The sequence below is a fragment of the Podarcis erhardii genome (genome assembly GCF_964252035.2).
Source record: "Podarcis erhardii genome assembly, chromosome: 6".
Lineage (NCBI taxonomy): Eukaryota > Metazoa > Chordata > Lepidosauria > Squamata > Lacertidae > Podarcis > Podarcis erhardii.
Window position 1 is genome coordinate 45,392,668 of NC_138510.1, and position 27,894 is coordinate 45,420,561.

General features: G+C 42.4%; 1 protein-coding gene across 6 annotated transcripts in view; it reads right to left on the reverse strand.

The window, feature by feature from the left end:
* Window positions 1–27,894, reverse strand: part of SCUBE3 (signal peptide, CUB domain and EGF like domain containing 3) — a 114,762-nt gene that overhangs the window by 25,242 nt on the left and 61,626 nt on the right. For 3 of the 6 annotated variants that reach the window (XM_081865366.1, XM_081865362.1, XM_081865367.1), the window contains 5 exons: window positions 27,222–27,347; window positions 26,460–26,576; window positions 14,024–14,071; window positions 6,545–6,661; window positions 2,043–2,165 (listed from right to left, as the gene is read on the reverse strand). In XM_081865366.1, the coding sequence (XP_081721492.1) occupies window positions 2,043–2,165; window positions 6,545–6,661; window positions 14,024–14,071; window positions 26,460–26,576; window positions 27,222–27,347 (531 nt within the window). The remainder of the gene's footprint in view (window positions 1–2,042; window positions 2,166–6,544; window positions 6,662–14,023; window positions 14,072–26,459; window positions 26,577–27,221; window positions 27,348–27,894) is intronic. The other 3 variants (XM_081865363.1, XM_081865365.1, XM_081865364.1) reach the window with 3 other exon arrangements.

Here is a 27,894-nt window from a genome sequence, read left to right on the forward strand (position 1 = left end):
TCTTGAGGCCTGGGTTGTGACCTGGTATCATGTCAGTGAGCGGTGAAGTGTATGAGGGCTAGCTAACACTTTGCATGCCCAAAGTGCTATGTGTCTCCAAGGTATTTGTACAGGAAGAGAAATACTTTCCCCTTTTTATGATTAGTCATGCTGAGGTAAAGCATAGGAAGGGACAACTTCTTTAGCAGAGTGGGATTAAGCACTACTGGGATTTACAGATGATTGAGGAAGACGTCTCTTTTCCATCAAAGCTGGCTGTGGTCTTTGAGCTAATTGGATTTAAATGTTTTTAACTGCATTTTTTGTACTGCAATTATTTAATGTTAATACTTCTTATAATGTTGCTTTTAACTGTTTTCTGTAAGGGCCTCTACAGTGAAAAGGCAGCAACTAAACATGAGTCAGTAAAATAGACTAGCCATGTTAATTGCATGGAAGCACAAATTTACCATACATTTCTTATTCAAAAGGGGGAAAAAACACAGAAGTGAGAATAAATTCCCATTATCTTGGAAATGACAGTTTTGAGGACTCGGCTGTTGATCTCCCAAAGTTCTACTGCACCTTATTTCTGAATGAGAGTTTGATTTTTTTTAAATTACAATGAAATTGATCAGAAAGCTTAATAACAGTGCAATGCATGCCTATGCAGAAGTAAGCCCTACAGAGTTCACCTAGGCTTGCTCCATGGTACGTGCACACAGGATTGCAGCCTAAATGTTGGTGTTTTCCCTCCCCCTGAAAGAAAAGATAAAACAGCTTTACAAAAGTAGATTTGTTCAAATTAGAAAATTTGAACAAATCTACCTCTGTAAAGCTGGGCTGGCAGATCTATCACCAAAATTCTCCTCTTGACACCCCAATTAAACCTACTGGACAGGGGAACAACCCACAGGGAAACAGTAGAGTGAGGCAGAGTGATGCTGGGTTATGGGGCCAGTGGCATCAACTCTCTCACTTGCCATTCCTTCCAAGACCCTGTTCATTCCACTCTGTTGCAGGACACGTGGTCTGCCTGGTGCCCTCAGGTCTGGTGGACAATGCTGATCCATCAACTGCGAGCCCTACTGACTTTGTACATTAAATAGGAAGGAGCCATCTTGTCCTTTGCTTCAGGCAGCAAAATGTCTAGGGCTGGCTCCTGGAAAGCAGCCACCAGCTTAAATACCCCCCACCTATGGATCCTCTCCTGCATGTACTCTGAATCTGAAGATATGCTGAAGTAACATCTATTTCAGGACAGCAGGGTTTTAAACAGAGTGTCCAGGTGAAAAAAGACAGAACTCCTTTATACAAAAACTCCTGTTTTACACAACCATTAAACAGGGAACTTCAGCAGGTAAAATTCCCTCTTCTACACTACAAAGTTCATTTTTTTCACCTGGTTTTAAACTTTTTTTCAAAGTAAGAAAACCAACATTTATAGTGCTCAGAATGATGAACTAAAATTCATGTTTATGCATTTGTTTGTTTATTTTTAAATCAAGACAGCAATACAAACTTTACATTATTATTTTCCAACAAAGCATACTGAGGACTAAGAAGTTAGGAAAGAAGCCTAAGGGGATTAAGAGTGTTAATTAACTGCCATACAGATAAGTTCATTATATTGCTGCTTAATAAAAAGCTGCCAGGTGTTAATAGGAGTGGAGACTAATTTATACAGTTCCATTCTGCATCAGGTCCCACTTCCATCTTTGAAGCAGTATTTTAGCATCTTCCCTTTCTACTTGGATGGGTGCCTGAAAGCATGGCTAGTTAGTATCTGGCCTGCTCATGCAGTCATGCCTATCTCAAGATCTTCCAAAGAATTTCAATTGTTTTTTACTCTTATGGAGAACAGAACAAATGACTGGCTATCATGTTTCCTTGAAAACTGTCCCATAATTTCTTAGCTCTGGAGCATGTTGTGTGCTTAGGAGAAGGAACATTCCAATGTTGCTGGCCACAACTGTGAGCAAATCTAGCTCAGTGCCTAAAACCTTTGAACTCATACAATAGTTGCACCACTCTTTTCAGCAAAGATCCCAAGATGACTTTACCTTGACAGGTCCTTTCGTTGATCAGCAGCTTATATCCTTTCTTACAACTGCATTCAAAACTCCCCACTGTGTTCCTGCAGATGTGGTCACAGCCACCATTGTTCAACCTACATTCATCAATATCTGCAGTAGGGAGGGGAAAAACACAAGGCAAAACATGCTTAACTAAGGGAATTAGTTAAGAAATTGTGACAGTTGAATGCATGCCCACTCAACGAAGAAATGGAATTGGTGGGTGGTACTCCTGGGTTCAAAACACAGGTGACATTAACACGAAGCTAAACTGTGGCTTAGCATGAATGTGTAGGACCTCAGGAAGGGAACTATAGCAGTTTTGCTCCTCCTGGGTCCTTTTAGCTCAGCGTGGCATAACAGCTAAACCAAAATTTGGTCTAGCATGCCGTTTGAACCAGAGCTTCTGATTAAGCTCTCTCCTCCTTCCCCCATATGCTGTCATCAAGGTTTGTTCTAGGCCAGTGGTTCCCAATTAGGGGTCCGGGGACCCCTGGGAATCCACGGAATGCACCCATGGGATTTGTGGCCCCATCCCTTGCCTTCCCTCCAACTATTTCCTTGTCATTTTTGCATGGTAATACCACATATTTTATGGTCTGTTTTAGCAGTGTGCAATTTTTCAATATACTGTATTGGCCAAAATCAGTTTTGAAATCACATCACGATAACAATTTTGACTTGGCAATATATCACTCCTCGCGCGAGGGAGAAAAGAGCAGCTAATTTCAAGGCACCACCAATATTGCACAATGATCTTAGCTGATAACACTGCTGATGTGAGCTGCCTTCCCTCACGCTGACGGAGAATGGGGCAGCTGATCACCCTTCACTTCCAGGCACCGTGGCACTACCTTCCCCTGGCACTGAGGTGGAGCAGCTTTTCTCAGTAGCAGAAAAGCAGCAGCAGCCACAGTGGACATGCAGCTTTGCTGGCTGCCCCACTGACAGCAGCTTGATGTACCCCCCATCCCCTCCCACTCAACCCATGTGGTGGAGGGGACTCCGCTTCCTCTCCTCCTTGCACCCACCCACCCACCCACCCACCCACTCCTTCTGATCTGCTTGGCTTTTGAAAAATAGGGAGCCCTCAGTAATAACCACAAGCCCTGATTTGAACAAACATGCTAAACCAAACCTTGGCTTAGCTGCGCACTGAGCCAAAAAGAACCAGTTCAAGCAGGGACTTAGATGTGCAATTAAGTTCTGTCTAGAATGTGGCATCCATTGTGACTTTCAGGGTGGGGGGTGGGGGAAGCAGAACAGCACCGGAAAGGTTAGAGAGATGAACTTCAAAGGGGGCTATGTGAAGCTGTTTATAGTAAGAAGAATGTAGCCCACCATGTAGGTATAGTAAGTGACATTTCAAGTGTAGCCACCTTCCTCAGAGGCAGTTGCTCAAAATACATCCTTGTGCACAAGTTCTGTTGCCTAAGTTGATGTTGGTCATGCACACAGTGCACAGGCTACCCAGAGCATTGTTCTGAAGCAGAAGAATTATGTTAAAGATGAGCAGAAAGCCACCAGTTGTTGAGAAGGGACAGATATATGGCTAAGACTGTAGGTTCACAACAACCAATGACTGGACAGTAGCAATGGTGGGCTGCTGCCACTCACAAGATCCTTGGTTGGTTGTGCTGCTGCTGTTTATTGGGAGGTAGAGGAGCAATGCAGCAGTAAGGTCAGTGTAGTGCAAACACACTAGCAGAGTCAATCCGATGCTCTTGCAAGTGAGTCTGCACTGCACTGACCACACTGCCACCTCACCCTCTACTTCTTGGTAAGCAGCAATGGTGTGATCAACTGGAGGTTAAGTGAGCAGTACTGCCCCAGCAGGCTGTCTGCTACTGTATCTGGATGAGAAGTTGAGCAGGACAATCTTATGGGAAAGAGAGAATCTAAGATGGAGGAACTGTCATATCAAACACCTTGGTAGGTTCACACCAGCAGAAAAAAAGGTGTGTTCCTCCTGATCTGGTGTTTTTCTTCACTTGCCTGCCCCATTGAGCTGGAAAGTAAGTACAGTCCCAGGACTAGCACACTTGACACACCACCACCAACCTGGCAATTCCTGGAATGTGTTGGAGGAATGAGAGACCTTTGAATTAGCAGGATCCAAAGCCTCTTCTGCTGAGTTCCCAACATGCCATTGCTACTATCGGAGCACAAACAGCAAAGCAGCAAGGGCCAGTGGGGTTTCTGTGCCCACAACAGGGAGGCTTGTATGACCAGATCCCCTTATCTGCTCATTGGCCTCCCTCTCCATAGGCAGAGGAAAAGATCTGCTGTATCCTATGATCCCTGCAACACTCCCTTAGGATTGTGCCCTAAGTGGAGAGGGGTGGTGAAGTGGCAGTGGCTTAGCCTTATTAGCTCCCTGCACATGAAGGCTAAGACCAATCTTAGGTCCAAAATCACAATAATCACTGTCTGGATGCAATGATTAACTAGCTCTGAGCACTCAAATAATGAACAGGAGGGATTGCAAATAACTATATTGGAAGAGGAAATAGTTTTCAAAGAACAATTTTGAAAATAAACATAGACTAAAAAAAAAAAAAAACCTTTACAATTTGGCTGTTTTGCAAAAATCAACATTTCTCTCTCCCACATCCACCCCCCCCCTCTCTCTCACACACACGATTCCCTAAATTCTCAAATAGCTTCTGCTACCTGTTAAGATATATTTTTACTTACAAGCCAGAAAATTTATTGCTAGGAAATGGTCTGTAAAATAGAATGAACCAAGGCTGATGAATCCCAGAAAGAAAGTTCAAGCAAACCTCATCTGAGGCTGCTCCCTTGTGTCTCCCCCATCCCATCAGTTCTAGCAGGAACTATGAAGTCGGAGCTTTTTATTATTATCATTATTGTTGTTGTTGTTGTTATTGTGAGTGAAGTGAACTAGCAGTAAAACAGCTCCAAACTGTAATAAAATCCCAGACACAGGGGATATGGCTCTGGGTTATTATGCTTTCCTGGAACTCTAGCATCTTGGAGGCGGTGAGCTCTGAAAAATAATAATGAAGCAAATGGGGTCTGGAATCAGTAAGGCGGTTAGACAGCTTTCAGCAGAAGGGCTTTCCCCCCCCCTTTTAACTAAGGTCACGTTCCCTGGAGCTGCCAGAGACAGAACACAGACGCCCTCCATTTGTGGAGTCTCACCTTTTTCTCTGCAAGCCTTTCCAGATGATAAAAAAGCCTACACGCTTCTCTCACTCATATTCATGCTAATGCCAGTCCAGCAGCAATAGCATGATACCCTGTCCTCATGTAATTAACCAAGGGGGAGGGAAGCCATGTGTGTGTATGCATGTACATATGTATCTGTGGGAGATATAGTTTTAACTCTGGAAGGCCCTGTCTCCAAAATGCCAACAGTCCATGGATGAACATTGCTGTGATGGGAAGGAGGGTGCGGGGAGGGAGGCAGTATAAGGCCAGGAGAGTTGTATAGCAGGTTGACGCTCAGCTTCAAAAGTAACAAAAAAATAAATTGATCCCCTTTTTAAATGGCACTGGCATCTTGGGGAGTTGTGTTGCTTGGGGCCATGGGCACTATTCAAACTCAGGAGACAGGAATGATATTTCACTCAACACTCCCAGCTGCAAAAAGAAACCATAGCTGAGAAGTAGGGGCAGAAACAGAATTTTCTTAGCAAAAAATCAGCAGAGTTTTGAGTGCTGGGTAAATGTGAAATCCCCACAACAGAAATGCTACCTTGTGTTGAAAATGTCCCATTCAACAAATAAGTAACAACTGCACTTGCATGTGGTGGGTATGCAGAGGAAGAGGAGAGAATCTTTTGAGAAAGTCCTCGGGGCTGTAGCTTAGCAGCAAAGCACACGTTTTACATGCAGAAGGTTGCAGGTTCAATCCCTTGTATCTCCAAACAGGGCTGAAAAAAACTCCTGTCTGAAACTCTGGAGTTCAAGCACCAGTCAGTGTAGACCAATGGTCTGATGTGATACAAGGCAATTTTCTGTTTCCTATTTCTTTGTCAAGAAATAATGAAAAGGTTGGCAGGCTTTTGAAATAATGACGCTTGGTAGAGCTGTGAAGAGGGAATGAAGCTAGAACGTGGAGGTTTCACTACCTTGGGCTGCTCACCAGACCCATTGCTACACTTGGAAAACCAGGTCAAACAATGGCTAAGACAGTTGTCACCAGCAGCCTCTGGTGAAAATGCTGCAATCATCTCTTAGATTTGGATGAACAGTTTTAATTAATGTCACAATAAATTTTAAGGACAGAGTTACTATGAAACTCAGTTGATGAGGATACCATTGACGGCTCTGTGGAGGCAACAGCTAAATGAGGCAGTTCATGGAAAGGGGCACTGGGAGACGTCCCGTAAGTATAGTGCCCCATCTAGGTACTAGATCTAAGTTTCCAACTTGTAAACTGAAGAAGGAACTCTACAAGGCCCAGTCCTCTTCTGTGGAACATGTTCTCCCATACACTGGATATACATTTGGCTGCTATTTACCTTTGCATGTTTTTCTATCAGGCTGAAGCATGAATCCCATTGGGCAGCTGCAGTGCACGCCAGTGGCTGCATCATGGCACTTGCTGTCACAGCCTCCATTGTTGACAGCACACGTTTCTGAAAGAAGATAAACCAACAACGGAGAACACTTTTAAAGTATGTGTAAATACTTCAAAACTTCAGCAACAGTTCCTGAAGACTATACGAGTGTTGACAGGATAGATATGAATTTTTTATAAAGTTTCTGGGTGATATTCTGTCTTCTTGTTGTTATTATTATTTATTAAATTTGTACACTGCCCTTCATCCAAAGATCCAAGGGCAGTTCACACAAAAAATACAAAATGGGAATATTGAGGCAAATGATTTCCCATGAACTGTGCTAGACTGAGGTATACAAAATATTCCACTTCTGCTTATGAATGGAAATGAAACATCAAACTTTCAAAAAGAAAAAGAAAGAAAGCAGAGTGCCCAATATTATCCTGTCAGATATTCTGTTTCACAGAAATTCATTTTGTCAGCCGAAGACACTGCAAAAAATAGTTCAGGGCACTCCTGTCATAGTGTGTACATGGCAGAAAAGTTAAAAAGGGAATAATTGGTTTGCCACCCCCACCGCCCATCATTTCCAACAGCCATGTGAGGAAAAGGAGAACAAGCAGACACAAGGAACTGCCATTTCCACATGCTACTGCTCTCCCCAGAAAGCCTGGGCTGCTCTTCCCCACTCCCCACTCAGAACCGACTGAGATGGAGCAGGAGAACCATCTGCTCTGAATGGTGGAGTAAAGAGAAGCCAGTTAGGCTCCAGAAAGCCAAACTCCCCATAAGATCAACACATTTCTGCTGCAGACACCTCAGGGAAGTAGGGAAACCAGGCTATTTCTCAAGGGTCCAACAAGGCCTGTTTTTAGACCCATCTGCTTCGATGTCAGTTAGTTGATATGAGAACCTGGTAACATAAGTTTGCTTGATTTCATCTTCCTTTCCCACCCTTTCTTCTTTTTATGTTGTAACATTTTGGATTGTAGTAATTGGTAGCTACTGTTTATATATACGTATTGATATTGATATGTAAGTCTTTTGGGATCCTTTCTGGCTGAAGAGTGGGATACAAATGCTATGAATGAATAAATACATAAATACATACCAGAAGCAGACAGCGTGGTGGGACTCTGCTTCTCACCTGACTTCTGGTCGGTTGTGTGGCTGGCAGTTCACAGAAGGTGGAGAGGGAGGTGGTGGAGAGGTTAGCACAGTGCAAACACACCAGCAGGAACATGGACTGGCTCTGCTGGTGCATTTGCACTATGCCAAGCTCTTCACCACTTCTCCCTCTTCCTCCCCACAAGCAGATGTTGTGACCAATCAGAAGTTAGGTGACTGGGGCCACCCTACTATGCCACCCACTGCTGTTACATACATAATCTGCCTTTGCGTACATGAACAATAGCAGCATTGGCTGGGCTTTTACTTTAATTGAATTCTTCTAACCAACTCAGATGCTTGCTACTCAGGATGGGGAAGTATTTAACACACATCATTTACATCTTGACAAAATGTACTTGCAAATCAATCTTCATTTGTTGTTCTTGCCACAAAGTACATTGCATAGAAATGGAGTAGCTTGTTAATGAAGATTCATATTTGAAATTATTAGTGACTACAGTATGTGTCTTGGGCTCTAAGGAATGTAATCTGTTTTGGGTATTAGTGAGCAAAGAAATTGGAATGCTTTCCGTCTAAAAGTGACCCATGCCTATGAAACTAAAATACTATAAACATACTTAGTTTATGTAATGTAACCCATCAAAGCAAATGTTGTACTTTAACTCTTGTAGTTTCAGGGCTGGGCCTAAGCAAAGCAAGTCATTGAAGATTTTATTTCCTCTTAAATATACTTTGTGAAAAGCATCCATGAAGTCTAGGCCTTTGGTATGCAAAAGGGCCAGTTATGGTTTGTTATGAGGCCGATAGAAAAGGCAAACAATATGTTCCAAAGGCAGCAAGAGTTCATGTTCAGGGTACCAGTGGTTACATAAGACTTTATTTTAGGGCAACACGTAATCTCTTATTCCAGAACAAGGAAGTTCAGAACAGAACGTTGTGGGTGGCCCTCATTAAGAACACTCCAGTTTCATAGAAAAGCTCCTACGTGTCCCTCTTAACATATTTAACCAGCAATTTGCTTACATACTGAAGTGAAAAAATCATAGTCTCCATACAATTATTAGGTAATGTCACAACTATTGATAAGGTGTGTAGTTATGGAGGGCTGGTAGCTAAGACAATAGCATTTTTCTTACAATATAATACAATATATACAATATAATAACTAGACTATTATATAATGGTCTGAGCTGATCTTCCAACTAGGAAGAAAGGTGTGTTAAATTCTGATCATACTTTTTGAACACCCCCGCCCCCCGCCAACTGAGCACATCTTTGCACTAGAATTTTATATCAGTTTCATTTACAATTTCTACAACTGCTACACATTTTAGGGTGCAATCCACCTCAATTAAATTTAATGGGAGCTTTAGGAGAAATGCGTCACACATTTCATTTGCACCAGTATTTTGCTAGGCATTCTGCAGGGCATAAAAGTGAAGCATCTTGCTAATTACATTTCTCCCTAAACATTCCATCACTGAAGCTGCCTCTCTCTCCCTGTCACCCTGTGATAACTCCTCCTTCCCACTCCAAGCTTATGTAGTCTAGGCGGCTTGATCTTAATAAAACAAAGAAAACAAGCAAGCCCCAAAATTTACTAATCAGCGTTTTGACGGATTATATTAGTTGCACATTCTCTTATCCAGAGTAGCCAATGTGGTGCCCTTCCGATGGCCTGGACTACAGCCCCTTTTAGCTCCAGCCAACATGGCCAGTGGTCAGAGCAGGTGAAAGTTGGAGTCTGCAATATCTGAGGGTGAGACATTGGCTCTTCTGCTCCACTCTGTAGGACAATTTTTGGGGGACACACCTCAGCACCATTAGTGCACAGTAAACTTGGTTTTTCTCTGCATGTACAAATCCACAAATACGATTCCGAGACTGATTAATTCCACTAATATAGCACACATTGATCAGTCATTTGGTTTCAGACTAAGCAATGTAGGTGGTTACATTCCCACTGCAATTGTGCACCTATTATAACATGCAACCTGAAATATTCAGACCAGACTGGCATAATATTTATCATTATCATCACTGTCATGATCGTCATCTTCTCTCTTTCCAAACAGCCTAACATTTTATTCTTTAAATTTATATCCCACTGTTAGATTTACATCCATTTGCCATCTTAAACTTTGGACGGGGTGTACCCTTAGCTGGTTATATCAATAGCAGACCCATAGTAACCATTATCATATGAGGCAGATCCACAGGCACCAATGCACATATGGAACATTTTTTGCGTAAGAACGCAGTGGCCTTAAAGCAGACAGAATTTTAAAAGGTCATCAACATCCTGCGGTGCTCAGAACTTGGGGGAAATAACTAAGATCTTTTCTGGGCCACTGAGCCATAAGCACTAATGAGGTGTTTAACTATATTCTCGTATGCCAAGTTAGTATGTAGCTATTACATAATTAGCTATGCAATGACTGCTATACAATTAAGCTGTTAAAATGTTTAGACATTTTTAAACCCATCAACAATGAATTTTTATTTTGCATTTTATTGTCCTAGCATAGTTTTACATGATCCTTCTGTAAATCTTTACAGTCTGTATTGAATTTAATCGCCTTGAGGCATTTTGTATTATTTGCATATGTCATCTGTTCATATTAATGAATATCTTATGCAGCACATTAAGAAACAGCAAATCACGCTGTTAACCTCTCTCTATTAGGAAATGGACTAATAAGCCATCTAGGAAAAGAAAATGTTGCAAATCAATAAAGACGCGCAACATGGCTCATGGAGAGAGGAAACATGATAAATCAGATGTATGATGAAATGGACTGTTATTTACAAAAGCGTACACATCACAGTGACCAGTTAGCCTCTAAGATACAACAGCATTTTCCCATCTTCATGCCGCTACTGTGGCCACTGTTGTGCCCTCCAAATATTGCTGGACTAGTAACTCCGTCCAGCCCCAACCAGCACGGCCAATTGTCAAGAGATGTTGGGAGGTGCAGTCCAACAACATCTGAAAAGCACCATAGTGGAGGACACCAATTTACTGTACTTTCTCTTCCAAAATTAAGAGACAGCAGATTGAGTGATATTTTCTATTCATCCTAAGTGACTATGGGGAACATGGCTCCCCATGAGAATCAACATGATTCACAAAACCACAAAGAGCATGCACACATGCATGTGGGAAAAGCAAGACTACCTTGCTTCTGGAGCCCTACACAGCAGATACACCAGGCCATAGAACAACTGGCTAACCAACGGAAAAGTTCCATACGTCTTAAGTCAGCATCCCAGACATCTCTTGTCTCTGTTTTGTGATATCCTGCCAAATCAGTAATTACAGTTCTTAATGAAGTAGAAGACCTATGTCTTGGTTGCACCACTTCAGAGGCTGTAGGTGGGAGCTCACATAGTAAAATGCTGCCCCACAGAGGGGAAAACATAGAAAATACTTCTACATATTAAAATCTAGTGTGTCAAGGAAAAGTCTAGGTTTTAATCCTTCTCCCTGAAACCTTGAACTGTCTTTGTTTTTTTGTGGTATGGAGGAGCATCATGTAACTTCTTCCTGCAGTGAGAATCAATTCTAACTTTAATCAGGATCTTCAGGGGCAGCATCCCTTTCCAGTGTTTAGTATTTCTCTAGCACAGGAACTGAATGGCAAAGGATCTCCAGAGGGGTAAGGTTGTAAACCTTTTGCCAATGTTAAGATCAGGTGAAGAATGCTGACTGCCATCAGTATACAGAAAGAAGAGTTTGAAGAAGAGGAATTTGGATTTGATATCCCGCTTTATCTCTACCCGAAGGAGTCTCAAAGCGGCTAACATTCTCCTTTCCCTTCCTCCCCCACAACAAACACTCTGTGAGGTGAGTGGGGCTGAGAGACTTCAGAGAAGTGTGACTAGCCCAAGGTCACCCAGCAGCTGCATGTGGAGGAGCGGAGATGCGAACCCGGTTCACCAGATTACAAGTCTACCGCTCTTAACCACTACACCACACTGGCTCTTTCACTGAGAAGTGATGCCTTCCAGGATGGAACATGGGAGTTGTTTAACAAGAGTCAACCAGACATCTCCAAGCTGAAAACAAATGTTTCTACAGTCGGAGCAGAACTGTTGAGCAAAACATGTGAGCTGCCAAGACAAGGAAACATGTGACATAGATGAGTGTACAACAGCCAGGGCCAGCCTTACTCCGAAGTACCACAAAGCTGACGCCTTGGTCTGCAATCTCCAGTCCAGAGTACAGGTATGGGGTAATGTTGACTTTAGTTATGGTGCAAAAATGTTTGATGGGTAATTGATGTGTGTAATGAAGCCCCAAACAGTTGGAAGCAATTTTGTTAAGCTGAGCAGCAAGGTGGGACAAAGGAGGAAAGGGGGAAATTTCACCCTTTCCTCATCAGCTATTTCCCCCCTCAAAATTGTAAGTAGCCTCCCTAGCATCACCCACCAAATTGTTTCAGAAGCATTATTACATTCAAAGCATATTCCCCACAAGCATATTCAGCATGTCGGTGGGCTGCTATATTGATACCATTATGACAAACAAACAAAAGCATATTCCCCATGGAGGAAATGGAGAGTCTTTGATTTGATTTAAATAGACAGTGGGTGGTCCAAGTAGAATACTGGGGGATGGTTGGGGAGTAATCAAGTTTTAGCACTCTTATGATGCAAAACAAAAACAAAAAACAGACAGACAGAGAGACAGACAGACAGACAGGAAAAGAAGAAAGCTTATTACTAGTGCTGTGAAAAATGTGAGGATGATGCCAGGACCCTACAAAAATTATTATCACTTAGTAATAGAAATCCTTCATTTCAAGCATGGGACAAGCAAAACAACTGAGAATTACAACAATTTGAGACACAGACTGCACATATCTGGTGCAAAACATCTAGCATCAAGGAGTGATGAAATGGTATCAAAAAAATGATCTTCTGGAAGAGGCCTTGGAAGACTATGTAGCATATTAAGTTTATTAAAATAGTGGTTGTCTACCACCAATTATGGCACCAACCCATTTGAAAGAATTTTGCCTTATTGTGTGTGTGGTGGTAACCTTAAGTCTCTGCAGATATTGTCTTGATCATTGGTAAGAGACAAAATGACCTTCCTTTTTCCCTTCATCCATTCTGCTTCGTCAGTGCTTATCTCCTACCTCAACTCTACCATTACAAAATAAGGCAGCTCAGAAAAGGGCAGATCCCCTTCCTTCTCACAGTCACATAGCCTTTCGTCTCATGTGAATTCTCATGGAGGAAGTGAGTAATGATGCACTCAGCTCAGCCTTATGCTTCAGTCTATACTTCAGAGTTGCATAAAACAATGTGAATTAGAGCTAACCCAGCATTATCAAGTCAAAAGTGGCAAGTAGGGACTAGCTGGTGACATCTACAGAATGTTGGCATGGTTCTTAAAAGTTTCCTGCTGTGTCCTTAGGTTTAATATGGATGCAATGCTCATAGTTGCTACCGTAATCAAAGTACAACCCCCCCCCCATCTTTATCCAGGTCTGTTAGCATGCTATTTTAAATAACAAATCTTTCATTAGGTAGTAGAACAGAAGCCAATACTTGCTGTAATATATGGCAGCAATAAGAAAGGTAACTCAAAAACAAGTTTCCCAAATGCAGGCTCCCCATTTGGCTCTGCCATAGAATCTCAACACTGTTTTGGGGCAAGTCATTGAATCCTTGTTGCCTTTGTGTTTCCATTGATGTAATTATGCTATCCTTGAACACATTAATGGCACATTAAAGGCTGCTGTAGATTTTGCATACGTAAGCAATGAAAGTGAGCTAAGAACCTAACAGAGACAGACAAGCCTCTGGAAACTGCTTTAGCAATTACACAATACAGAAGCAAATAACAGAACACACACTGCCCCTCACCCCTAAAAGCGGATGGCTATATTTTCTAGCAAAAGAACAGTCCATTAGCCCAAGCAAAGCAAGCAGCCATCTGAAGCCCCACATTACATAAAAGTTCTGTTATTTGTGGAATAATTCTGTTGCCATGCATGTCTTTTTCTTCACTATCTGCGTAGCTCCAGGCCTGCACGCTCTGCCCTGATAGCTGGGGACCATGCAGATTACAAAGGCTAAAAAGAGATTTAGAAATAGCAGAGATGGGGCAGGTTAGATAGTTAGTAAGCACCAGTGCCCCTTTGAGTGGCCCTTCTGCCCTACTCTCTAGGGTGCAAAGTGAGGCATGCAGTTAGTACAACAGCTCAGGCCCCTGTGCCCAGTTATTATATTCAAAAATACAAAATGCAGCTATAGTTAAAACTCCTCATAGAGATAGAGAACAAAAATATTTACCATTAGAAAACGTCTGGGGGGTAACGTGCTGCTGGAGGTGCCTCTCCCCTGTTTAATATTATAAAAAAGTGGTTTAGAAACAGTATCTAGCAAGGAGCTTGGCTTTAAAAAAATGTAAATATTCCCAAAGCACAGATGAGTCACAAAATTTCAGTGATTCCCCTCCCCTTTCCCCCCACAAATCTGGCTGAAAGAAACTACCCAATCACTTGGCCAATGGATCAATTTCATAATGGTTTCCTTCCTGTTCACCAATCATCATACACCCCCGCTTGTCTACTACCATATATCAGGCTGTGCTAGAATACTAACTAGTGGGTTTTTCCAGAGCATAGGCTGAGAATAAAAAGACAGACAAAAGAGAGGGGGAAAACTGAACTCTATTACTATACTAAACTAGTTTCTCAAGCCAGATGTAGAAGCAGCTTTGAAAGATCTCTTGTTTATCACAGAGGAGCAGAACTACATTTGGGCAGTAAGGCAGCACACATGTAAAGAAAACCTGACTGTTCAGAACAGCAAAGACAGAACCTCAGCTAATACAGAACAAGCCACCCACCAGCTTCTGTTTTAAGAGGTAGTCTGGAACCCAAGATCTGCTTATCTGTCAGGTTTTCATCTGCAAACTTAGGTGTAGGTATCTGCTGATGCTAGTTAATCAGCTGAGCTATTCAGCAGAAGATAAATGAATGACAACAGTTTTATCCTATGACGATCCTTCAACAGTAGGTCCCACTGCATTCAATTAGTTGTATCCAAAGTAGCACTGAGCAGAGGTGGATTTAGGGGTCCAAACGCCTGAGGGGTGCTGCAACTATCCCCCACATGCCCCCTGAATCTGTTATGCCCCCCAAGCGGATTTTAGGAGGGCACACGGCAGCTGGGGGAGTCCTACTGCAGAAGCAGAAATCCTTGCACTGTCAGGATGCATAAGCTGAATGCTGCCAAATTATTCTTACTCCCAAATAAGTGTGCATAGGATTATAACTTATTTCACATTAAGGGATATAAATTCAAAACAGTCCTGCTCTGAGCAACACCTCATATTTTGGCTATAAATGCCTTTCCCCAAGTCATCTTAAACAGAATTTGACATGGGACTCTTCAGATAGCAGCATCTGAAGAATTGGCTAACTCATGACTAGAGATGCATAAAAGGTACCACACATTTCAATTTCCTAGGGAAGTTGAGTTCTCTCAAGTCTGCTTCCAGTGCTTTACTGAACATGCATCTTCTCTAAGAAACATATGTTTTAGATACCTGGGCTGATGCCTGGGAACAATTGTGGACAACTAGGCCATGATCTACAATGCATAATGAACTATACACATGCAAAGGCTTTCTCAAGGTTTTCCATGCATTATTTGCCAGTGCTGAATTCTGCAATGCTTTTTTAAGCGTCACCATATCAAAAGTGTTTTGCTGATCTGGGGCCAAGAGTGGCTTTAAAAAGAAAAAGAAAAAAGATGCTATGTAATTCAGCCACACTTTCATGTTGGAATAGCAACCAAATGGCCTCAAAAAGAGTGGCAAACCAAAATCCTGTTTCTGAAAGAAACCAATTGAAACTGAAGGCCAGCAGTATGCTCAGTGGAAGAAGCAAAGGTTCAAAGCATATTGAAGTCACCTGAGATGAACATATGTCATTAAGGATTATTTGGAACAGATACAGTGGTACCTCGGATTAAGTACTTAATTCGTTCTGGAGGTCTGTTCTTAACCTGAAACTGTTCTTAACCTGAAGCACCACTTTAGCTAATGAGGCCTCCTGCTGCCGCCGCACCGCTGCCGCATGATTTCTGTTCTCTTCCTGAAGCAAAGTTCTTACCCCGAGGTACTATTTCTGGGTTAGTGGAGTCTGTAACCTGAAGTGTATGTAACCCGAGGTACCACTGTACTGAGCTGCACAAGGCCTTTTGGGCTAAAGGAATAGGGAATACTAAGAGATAAGGATCAACTTATCCCAGCCTGGAGCTATGGCCTATTTTGGATTCACTGAACCCTCCTAAGAAATGAACTTGTGCAAACCTCCAGTTCCTCCTTTAAAGGGACATGAATATGTGAAGTTTGCTGCAGCACTGGCAGGACGACTTTATGAAACCATCTGCTATTCCTGGGACATCACAAGGCTGACCCATATTAACGCCTTGCACTTACAAACAACACAAAGAAACAGCTAATTGGACAAACCTAACCCAAAGCTCAACAAGCTGGCAGCACAAGAGAGCGTGCGACCAGGCAGCGTACACCAAGCATGTGGAATAAGTTATCCCAAAGGGAGCAAGAGAGAGTCTTAGCGTCTGAGTGCTGGCTTGTTAGACCTAATGAGTACCAAATTGCAGAGTCAAGAGTGTGGAGAAAAGACAGATGCACCCTGAAAATGAGAAAGAATAAATGGGCAGGAATAGTTCATTCCCCATTGCTCCTGATCAAGTGGAGCCCACAATTTTCAGCATATCTTGCTACAAATAATATCTCTGTATCTTGTGCTTGACAAGGAGAGCTTTTGTGAACAGGCCTCATCAAGCAGATTGTGAAGAATCAGCCTTCCCCTTCATGCAAACCATTTGGGTGAATGTGCGTCTACAATGGGGGGGCGGGGGCGGCAGAAGGAGATGTTCTCTTTTCCTCTACACCAGAGAGAAGGTGATGTTTTCAATCGTTTTTCAGTTTTATGGATGTACTGCAAATAATTTTTTAAAAAAACTTTTATTTTGCTCATGCACCTTCCACTTGCATTCTTGCCAGTACTTTCATACCGACATATTAAAAAAACAATATTTGAATACCAAGCTTACCAAGCATGTGATTAAACAGTAGTAAAATCAATGCACAAGACTGTGAGATCTACCACTTTCTGAAATCACCATGATCCCCGCTAATTTTGGGGGACGGTGTAAATTTTTTCTACAATCAACATAGGAACACATACACCTATTACATATGTACATAGTGGACTATTCTGTGCCCAATAAATTATGCCAATAAAGCAAAACTGCATATATTTACATTTGTCGTCTCCTGTTGGCCATGATGGGAGGAGACAAGGGATATGTAAAGCAATCGCCCCCCACGACCGAATGTAAGCAGCTGACATATTGAATCAGATCATTTGTTGCATCAAGCACAGTAATGTCTACTGCTACAAGTAAGTGGCTCTCAAGAGTCTGAGGAAGAGTTTTTCTCCATCACACGCTACACGATCTTTTTAGTTGGAGGTGCCAGGTATGAACCTGAGACCTTTTGTATGCAAAGCATCTCACTTATTCAAACTTCTGCTTACTTTTTGAGATTTTACTGGTCATGCTTATCTCTGCAGCCATAAGGGCTAGAAACCTGTCTTAGTTTTTAAAGAATGAAATATTTTAAATCCTCAGAATGCTGCGCAATATACACTGCTATCAGCACTAATGCATTTAAATACACATATAAGTTCATTCTTTTCATTCTGCTGCCATGTGTTAGAGGCTAGTCTTCCACAAAACCATTGTGCAGCTCTTTATTCACTAATCATTTTTACAGAAGATAAATAACTGATACTTAAAAGTTATTGCCCTCTCTTCCCCCAGCCTTTGATCCCAAGGACAAGGCAACCTTCATTAGGACTGACCCAACTCTATAAGAGGAATGTTATTCATTATCTACATTTTTAAAAGCAGCATTAAAAAAAAATGGGGTAGGGGGGGAATGAAAAACACCAGCCATGGCCTAATGAAACTGTCATTCAAGCCAGTTCACTGCACTTCCTGCCACGGCGTGATCTGAAGGGGACCTGTATTAGGCGACCTGTTTGGAGCAGCCTTTCAGACACACCGCATTCAATTTCAAAGTGCTCGGTCAAGGGAGTGGGTTTGCATTTGCCTTGCTGGAAACTTTATTCCCTGTGAAATGATGAAATATTTCAGCGGAAATGAAGGATGGGTGAAGGGGGGTGGGTGAGGATGGCTGTTTGCTAAGACTCGGCTATAAAACAAAAAAGGGCAGTTATAAATATCCAAGCAGGTATCTTACCCTCTCGCCTAGCTATAAATCTGTCCCCTGGGCTTCCCCCACTGGGAGGGGAGATTAGATGCCTCGTAATAACCCTTGCCTGCACAATCCGACAGTGTTTTACAAGCAGAGCAGCTATGAGCAGAGAGTACCCTGCAGTACACATGAATGGGATGCTTCAGACTTCACTCCTTTCCTTCCCATCCATGCAGCTAGAAGCAGGGACAAATGGAGGAAAAGCTCAGGCTATGTGCTCTGCAAGGCTAGGTTTTCATTTTCGGTGCAGGGGTGTCCCGCGTGTCATGCTCCCCGCCTTTTCAATGCATTCTTTGATGTGCTCCCCATTTTGGAGTCCAGAATAAGTTCCTAAACAAAACAGAACTTTTGTACAACTGTCAGCCTTTTTTCTGTCTGAAGACTTGAATACTAGGGGTACATTTTTAAAAGCCACTTATTCTTGAACGAGATCCCGAGAAACAGCCAAGTCTGGCCTGAGCCAACATTTCTTAGCTATCCTCTCTTACTCTTGGAAGTTTTCACAGAGTAGCTGTCCCTGCCTTACGTTGTGGCTGACAACAGTAGTAGAAAACAGGACTAATACAGCCCCTGGTAAGCCTTGCATGTGTACATAGAGAAATCTGCCTCCTGTTTTGAAGGAGACATGAATCTGTAGTGCAAAAGGCCTGTGGGTTGCATAATGAAAGGATTTACATTGTGCTTCTAGACCATGGGTAGGCAAACTAAAGCTCAGGGGCCGGATGCGGCCCAATCGCCTTCTTAATCCGGGCCGCGGGCAGTCCTGGAATCAGCATTTTTACGTGAGTAGAATGTGTCCTTTTATTTAAAATGCATTTCTGGGTTATTTGTGGGGCATAGAAATTCGTTCATTATTTCCTCCCCCCCCCCAAAATATATAGTCCAGCCCACCACAAGTTCTGAGGAAGAGTGGACCAGCCCACTGCTGAAAAAGTTTGCTGACCCCTAGACTATACAAAGCAAGGCTGGGGAAGCTTTGGCCGAGATGTAGCAGTAGCAGCAAGTGAGGTGGGGCAGATCTGTAGAGCTGCTCTTCAATACCTGGCATTGCTGCAGCTTAGCAGGACAAGGCTAAGGTTGGGCAGGGGCAAATTCAGAGCTTTATGGATATGCTGGCAGAGCCAATTCAGTGCTCCCACCAATGTACCCACCCATCCACGTAAACTGTAGTTGTGCTAACACTGGAAGGGTACCTTTGCTGCACTACCCCACATAAACTGCTACTGGTTGGACTACAACTCCCATCATCCCTCACACACCGATATGGGGACTGGGAGTTGGAACCCACAGCTTTCTCATCCCTGGTACAAAGTATATATTTAGTTGTTAATATCTTTTAATTGTTTCAGCAAGCAGTTAGTGTGCACGCTGACTTTCAAAATGGAAAAGTTGATTTAAACTTTCTTTTTTACTTGGTGATTTTTAAAAGGGGAAGGGGTAGATCTTTAAAAACTCATTGCTTTAAATTGCTCCAATTTAAGTCTATCCACCCTGCTCAATGCATTAGCTGAGTGAAAAACATCTGATTTTTCTCATCAACAAAATATTGCTGTTTGGGTTCTGGGAAAATAAAAGTGTTGTTCAATAGAAGTGCTACTTTCAGGGAAAAGTCTCAGTCGCCAACTATAAATGAAAAACAACTATAGATCAAGTGTTACACTGTAAGCTGATTGTTAGGAAAGGTTATAACTGGCTTTTGAACACAACATCTCCTGAGATCATAGCAAATGGATGGATCAGTCAGTTAGCTTAGATGTGAATTAATACCATTACATTACTAAAGAAAGCCCAGAGGATTGTATATATAAAGTAACAAGAACCTTCACTGTAAGATATCTATGTTGAGTTTTCTCTTTCATGCTTATGTAATGCACAAAACGAAGTTTGTACACAGTATTGCATGGCGAGGAGGATGTGGCGTAAAGACAAGCCATACAAGATGAGATGAGAGAACTACTTTTTAGAATTCCGCTTTGGTAAATAAAAAACTAATCATTATTCCATATGAGCAAAATTAAAGATGAGGCTTGGCCCATGCTTGGGATCGAGCTTTTAAGCTGCACTCTTAAGCACATTACTTGGAAGTTGAATTGAAATGAGTGAGACTTATTTCCAAGTTTATTTGCTAAGAATCCAGGCGCCAGTGTTTCTGGACCACAATTCTCCATACATAACATAAAAATAACAGCACCAAATGGATGTCTTGGGAATACAAACTACTGTAGTTGTAAGACACTCAGCTACTGCCACAACTGAGGTCAGATATGTACTCTAAACTTACAATAATGGAGGTGGGGGGAGAGCAGGATTTGGGCTGACTTTGGTTGGTATGGGAGCATCATCACACTGGATGTAAAATCAAAGTATTCAGTGCAAGGGTCAAGGTTTGCTTGATTCCAGCAAGAAACTATCATGTGAAAACTGTATAGAGAGCACGGAGAACCTCAGCAGATGCATTCAAAGGCAATATTTAAGCTGGTTTTTATTCCATTAAAAAAAACAACTACAATAAGAATAGAAATTATTTACAGCAATTTGTGGCTTGATTACTTCCTACATGGGGCGTCTTAAAATTAATCTGCTGTCAAGCTGCACATGCATCTGAAACCAGTAAAGCTTCTATCTCTCTCTGATGTTTTATTATTCCAAAACACACACAAATCAAATGTGTTGGGTTTTCTTTCATTCCGACAATTGTTCTCAGGCTGAGAGATCATGATGCCAAATTTTTGGTTAGAACAGGCTGCTATGTTCTAATATTAACCTCTCCAACCCTCCCAGAGAAAAAAGAGGACAGTAAAGAGAAGACAACAACTATCTGGTGCAACAAGCAGACTCATTCATTCAATGTGTTTTAAAATTCTGAAATTCCTGTGCATTGACAAGAGTACATGTCTGAAACATTCAAACTATTTTTTGACTGGCATGTTTATATTAAAATTATATTAGACAGACAGATACAAGAGATGTTCATCCACACTACTAATATTGTAGTACTTGATTTATTATTCCATTTGTTCCATTATACATTCTTCCATTTATTTCAGACTCCATGCTAACTATTTCAGCCAAACTAAACGTGACTTTTACCACAAAGTTTGGAGTTGTGTTGCTGTTTTTGTTTAACCAATAGCTGGCAGGGGATTGAGCTGGACTAAACGTGAGTTCTACCGCATAGCTTGGAATTGTGTCACTGTTTTTTTGTTAAACCAATAGCTGGGGTAGGAGGCTGACCACACTTGCTGTTTGCATTGGGAAAGAAAGCTGCCATTGAAACAATTGGGGGCTTATCCCATTGCTGATAGTTAGGAGTGGGGACCTGATCCAGATTGGGACCACAAGTTGGGGATAAAGCATTGAAGTATCCCATACCATACCATGCTTGCAAGCTGGTCATTGTCTTCCCCCCATTTTCAATTGGTTAAAAAAAAAAAAGATCAACTACACAACATCAAGCTAAAGGGCAAAACTAGCCATGACTTTTATCTCTGTTTGCAATTCAGTTTTAAAGAGACATACTGTATGAACGCCAAGTTCCAAATATGTAGTGTACACCCAGCTAACTCTTGCAGCATCTACTGACTGAAGTCGAAGCTGTCTTTGTTATTTAGCCCATAAGGATTTCCAAACTTACTGAGCTGTGCATCTGTAGTATTAAGCAACCACATTTTATTTGTGGACGTTTTTGGCAAGCAAAATTGTGCGTGTGCTTGTGTGTTTAAACTCCATTTTCTATTAGAAACCTGAAGCATGGCTGAGCCACCACAGAGAACAATCCTGTACTGGTAGATTTTGTGTTCCTATGTTCATCTGTCCCACTGCTATCCTCAAAACTACACATGACAGAACTGTGATTCTCTCGCTGGCTGTTTTTTAAGAGCTTAAGACTGCCACCCTATGCAGTGTCTTGGGGTGGTATCAGCTTGGCTCCTAGGGTTTAGAAAGGGCAATCATCACCACTTCCACCAAGGCTTCTGCTTGGCATTGCTGCTGTTCCCATCCCTCATTTCTCCTCCTCTGGACATTGGTTAGGAGGGAATTAATCTTTCCTCCCTGTCCCTAGCTTGTTGCATCTTCATGCTATTTGTCTCACAGGGGCCATTTCTCCCTAGAAGCAAATGGCAGCCAAAATGTGTGCATCAAAAAGCTTCTCCCGATTAGTTTGTGGGTGACTGTCAAGTTGCTCACACACAGAGGCACAGCTGGTTCACTTGTCCTCTCCATGTGAGTGAGCTGTGACAGGAACAAGGAAAAGGGACCTAATCTTGTCCTTTCCCTCTGGTTGGTAGTGAAAATTGTGTCTAGAGGGGGGAAGCAAGCAAATGAGTAACAGGAACAGAAATAAGGTGGTGTAGTGGGGGGGGGTGTTCAGAGAAAAGGGCTCTTCTCCCTTCAGAGGGCATCTTGTCCAATGGCTCTCCAAACCTGGAGCTGATATCAATAGCATCCCCTGATAATAGTCGCTTCCAGACAACCTATCCGTTGAGCATTCCTCCTGCACAAAGTTTGTACAGAGGTTATATGCGCTGCACTGGTTGTTGTGCATTCATTCTGATTTGCTTACAGGGAGAGTTATATGACATTGCATCAAGCAGTTTGTTATCCCTTACTTCCTAATGCATTTTCCCATTGCTTTTCTTCCTGCAGAATACCTGGGGGTTTTGGAAGGGGGCTTCCTGGGCAAGAACAGCAAATCCACTTTAATTGTGTAACCTGAATTTGCTGGTCTGTGACTGAATCACAGCTGAAAAAAATAGCAGCAGCCTGGAACCAGCCAGAAACAGAATAATAGACATCTTCCTCACAGGGTGAGGAGGTATGTGTGCATCTGCATTAGGAACTTGTAGCAATGCTGATATTACAGAAGGCTCTCTGTGTTCCTGCACTACTTGTATCAAGACAACATTTGTGTGAGAGCTTAGCAAACAGAATATCTGTGTTCTGCCAACACACATTTCAGAGTCAAGCTATATGGGGAATGAAAAGTCTAGGAGACAACTCATATGTGGAAAGTCTGAAGAAAATGCATATGTCCATCCCAGAAAAAGAGGAAGGAGGAGAGCAAGCAGCACAGTGACAACTTCTATATAGCACCTTAAAGACCAACTAAGCCAGTTCTTGGTATGAGCTTTCGTGTGCATGCACACTTCTTCAGATACACAGATACACAAGTGTGCATGCACACGAAAGCTCATACCAAGAACTGACTTAGTTGGTCTTTAAGGTGCTACTGGAAGGAATTTGTTTTGTTTTGACTATGGCAGACCAACACGGCTACCTATCTGTAACTGGAACTTCTATATAAAACTTCCACTTGTCTCATGCACTTTCTAGGCACAGACACAAGAGATTTTGCATTTGCCCTGCAGTTTTCCAGCGACATATCCAGGCATTGGTGAAACTGGCCCCTGCTGGGGGGGCGCAGGCCTGGTTGGGGGGGGGCGACAAAAATCACCTATCAGACTATGAAGTTTTTGGTGTATATGTGTGTGGTGATGTGCCACTACTATTGCAGCAAGGTGAAATGTAGGAGAAACTTCCGCTTCTTCCTGTGCCATGGCACACGGGTGTGTGACTTTTTTCACCTTTCCTCCTTGCCTTGTCGTCACTCTGGACTCTTCAAGTAAAATGTTGCAATTTCTAATGTGGCTACTGTGCTAAGGTGATTTTTTTTTGGGGGGGAGGCACTGATGCAACTCCTTGCCAAGTGAGCAAGGGACCTTAGGTATGCCTCTGCAGCTTTCCCCTGGAAAACCTGCTCTATACCACTGAATCTGTGGAAAACACAACTGCCATTTGTTCCAGTTCAGCAATAAAGAGCAGGTTTTCCCCAGGGAAAGTGGTAATGCAAACAGAGGTGTGGATGAACCCATATTAAAACAGGTTGGGGTGGGAAAAATTCTTCTTCACAGTATTATCTGAAGAGAATAGAAGAAACATAATCATACCATGGCAATTTAAGTTGAAGCTTGGATGGAAAAGAAGATATTAACTCTAAAAAGTAGTTCAGCAATGGATCAAGTTGCCAAAAGAAACTATGAAGTCACCTTCCTCTCAGTGTGTGTGTGTGTGTGTGTGTGTGTGTGTGCGCGCGCGCGTGCACGCGCGCGTGTGTGTGTTCCAAATAAAGGAATATGTTGGTGAAAATGCCCTACCTGAGGGCAAAAAGTACTAGGAGATTGCGGAAAGGCTCAGGTGCCAAACTAATGACCCAAGTCCGGCAGGGCTACAATCTCCAACATGCTCATCCATTTGTGTGGGCATATATATTTGTGTAGAAGATATGCTCCACAAAATGTGTAATCACAGTGGTCCTATGTTCTATATAGGGATGGTGGAAAAAACTTGATTTAAGTCCACATTTAAAGACAAACCTACCAAATTCTTACTTTCTGAACCAAAACACAGCCATCCTTTAAAATTCACAGCCAAGTAAACCCAATCCAAATGCATATATTAGTGAAGATAACATAAAAAATGTATTGTAAGGGGAAATTGTAAAACAGTTTATTAGGCAAAATCAAAGACAAAAATGTGTTTATTGGGAGAAATTCACACTAAAATGGTGATGAATATTCATCAGGGTTTTTTTAAAATCACAAATTGCTGTAAAAATGTTGAGAACTTAATTGGAAAACTGAGATACAGAGAAAATTGAATCAGACAGACCCATCATTCCCTAGTTCTGTAGCAGGTTCAACCAACACATTACATTAATCTCAATACAAAATGATTGCCAGGGGAAGCCTTTTGTGCTCACTACAGTGGTGCCTCGCAAGACGAAAAGAATCCGTTCCGCGAGTCTCTTCGTCTAGCGGTTTTTTCGTCTTGCAAAGCAAGCCCATTGACGGCTTAGCGGATTAGCGCTATTAGCGCTATTAGCGCTATTAGCGGCTTTTAGCGCTATTAGCGGCTTTTAGCGGCTTATCGGCTTAGCGGATAAGCAGATAAGCGGCTTAGCGGCTTAGAAAAAGGGGGAAAAAACAAGAAAAAAAAACGCAGGAACTCGCAAGACATTTTCGTCTTGCGAAGCAAGCCCATAGGAAATTCGTTTTGCGAAGCACCTCCAAAACGGAAAACTCTTTCGTCTAGCGAGTTTTCCGTCTTGCGAGGCATTCGTCTTGCGGGGCACCACTCTAACTTGTCGTTGTGGACAAATACTTTTTTTAAACTCCATCTCCTTTCAAATTGTACCAGACTGTGAACAATTCAGAGCAGCTGGACCTTTGGATGCAATATAGAATCATTTTGAACTTTTATGGATTCTATTCCTAATGTGAAAGTGGAAGGTGGCAAAAAGCAGTCTTTTGGAAATCATTTACAGTTAAATGCAGAGTAATGCTTTACAAAGGCTAGGTTGTGACATCAAGGTATCTTATGGTTTAATATACAGTGGTACTTTGGGTTAAGAACTTAATTCGTTCTGGAGGTCTGTTCTTAACCTGAAACTGTTCTTAACCTGAAGCACCACTTTAGCTAATGGGGCTGCCTGCTGCCGCTGCACCGCCGCTGCACGATTTCTGTTCTCATCCTGAAGCAAAGTTCTTAACCCAAGGTAATATTTCTGGGTTAGCAGAGTCTGTAACCTGAAGCGTATGTAACCTGAAGCGTATGTAACCCGAGGTACCACTGTATAGTTCGCTAATCTTTCTGGGCCCAGGGGCACACTTGAAAATCTAAGAAACTGCTGTGGGCACCACGAAATAATCATTTCATGGGGGGGGGGATTGTTGATGCTCAGAGTCCCCCTCCACAAAGACAAACCACCTACCCTGCCAAAACATTTGGTTAAGTACAGCTTGAAAAGTTGTCCAAATCCAGCTCTGTAATGAATGTTAACTATGGCTATTTTAAACAAGCCATCTTCAGAAACCATGGTTTAAACAAGGCTCATTTGAAACTAACTATAGTTAATGTTAACCACAGTTTCTAATGCTTGGATGACATAACAAACTGAGGCTAACAAAAAATAGAGGTGAAAACTTCTGACCACCTCCTCCCAAACACATGGGGTGGGGGAGAAGAATGGAGGGCAAAGGTGTGCAATCTCAAAGAAGCTGGGTTCGTTCACATCTCTCTAAGGCATAGTTTAGTGTGATGTCCAAACACAGTCTTTATGTCTGGCACCTTACACTTTTTTTTACTCTTAGCTTTTTTCTTCTCTTCTTTCAACGGTGACTTTTAGAGGGACAGAGGCAATTAGATTAATATTATATCATTATATTATTTTCATCTTGAACATAATTTGGAATTGATAGTAGGTGGAAAAAATAAACCCCCGTAATTTATTATGGCAGAAGGCTTATAAAGCCTTATATGTATGACATTTAATAAGTACTGCACTCTATTCCCCATTGAGAATACACAAAAGCTCTTTCAGCCAAGGTATGCACTATAGCTCTCACCTACCTATGCATGTCTTCCCATCAGAGTGTAGTACAAACTTCACATGGCAACCACACTTTGGCCCTTGATCTGTATCATCACAAGTGTGTTGGCATCCTCCATTTCCATAGTTGCAGGTCACTGGAAGGGGCAATAAAACATGCACATACTAAATGATAGCTCTCAAATGTTATCATCATGAAGTCAGTTACTCAGAAACTTGGGTCCACTAGGGCACTGCATCATATATATTTGGGTATAACTAGGTGTATAGATGGGGATGCGGGTGGTGCTATGGTCTAAACCAGAGAGCCTAGGGCTTGCCAATCAGAAGGTTGGCGGTTCAAATCCCCGCAACGGGATGAGCCCCCATTGCTCGGTCCCAGCTCCTGCCCACCTAGCAGTTCAAAAGCACGTCAAAGTGCAAGTAGATAAATAGGTTCCACTCCGGTGGGAAGGTAAATGGCATTTCCGTGCGCTGCTCTGATTTGTCAGAAGCGGCTTAGTCATGTTGGCCACACGACCCGGAAGCTGTCTGCAGACAAATGCCGGTTCCCTTGGCCTATAGAGTGAGATGAGCATGCAACCCTAGAGTTGTTCGTGACTGGTCAGGGGTGCCTTTACCTTTACTGTGTGGTTTTGCCAAATCAGGTCTTAGCCAAAGAATACAAGACTTAAGATGTGTGTTTCCTGCCTCTTCTGCAAAATAGCACAATTTCATTTAAAAACCACCCAATGCTGCTTTTATATGGGCTTTCAAGACAGGGTCCCCAGGCAGTAACTTACACTTGCAGTCTCGCTGATTCTTGGTGAGTTCAAAGCCAGGTCGGCATTCACAGGCAATGCCACCCTTTGGGGTCTCCCTGCAGATGTGGGCACAACCATGATTCTTGTTCATGCAGTTCATTCCTTCTAAAAGAGAAAAGAAACAACATAAAAGCTACCCAAAAGACACCAAAGGAAGCAAGGAAAAGCTCCAGGTATATATACATGGAGTATATACTCTTTAACTGTGAAAAGGCATGCATAGATAACATCTGGAGCAGGTTACTGTAAGGTAGCCTTTCCCAATCTGGTGGCCTCCACATGTTCTAGACTACAATTCCCATCAGCTCTTATCACTGGCCATGCTGCCTGTGGCTGATGGGAGTTGTACTCCACAGGGTGCCAGATTTGGAAAGGATGTGTTCTGTGGAAAGTAAAGTATATTTTCCTATGCACAGCAAGAAGACTAGACTGCACACCCCACACCTGACCCAGACACTAGTCCATGGCAGCAGCCATGTGGCTGAAGTTCCTTGCATGCCTAGCATGGAAGGCTTGGGTGTACTGAAACAGCACACTGGTCCCGTTAATGTGAGCTGTCTGGAAGCTCTCATTACTAAATACAAGAAAGCCCTGGCTCAAGGGGCTGGCCAGCCAGCTTCTGAAAATCTATCTCTGGGTAGAAATTAAAGTA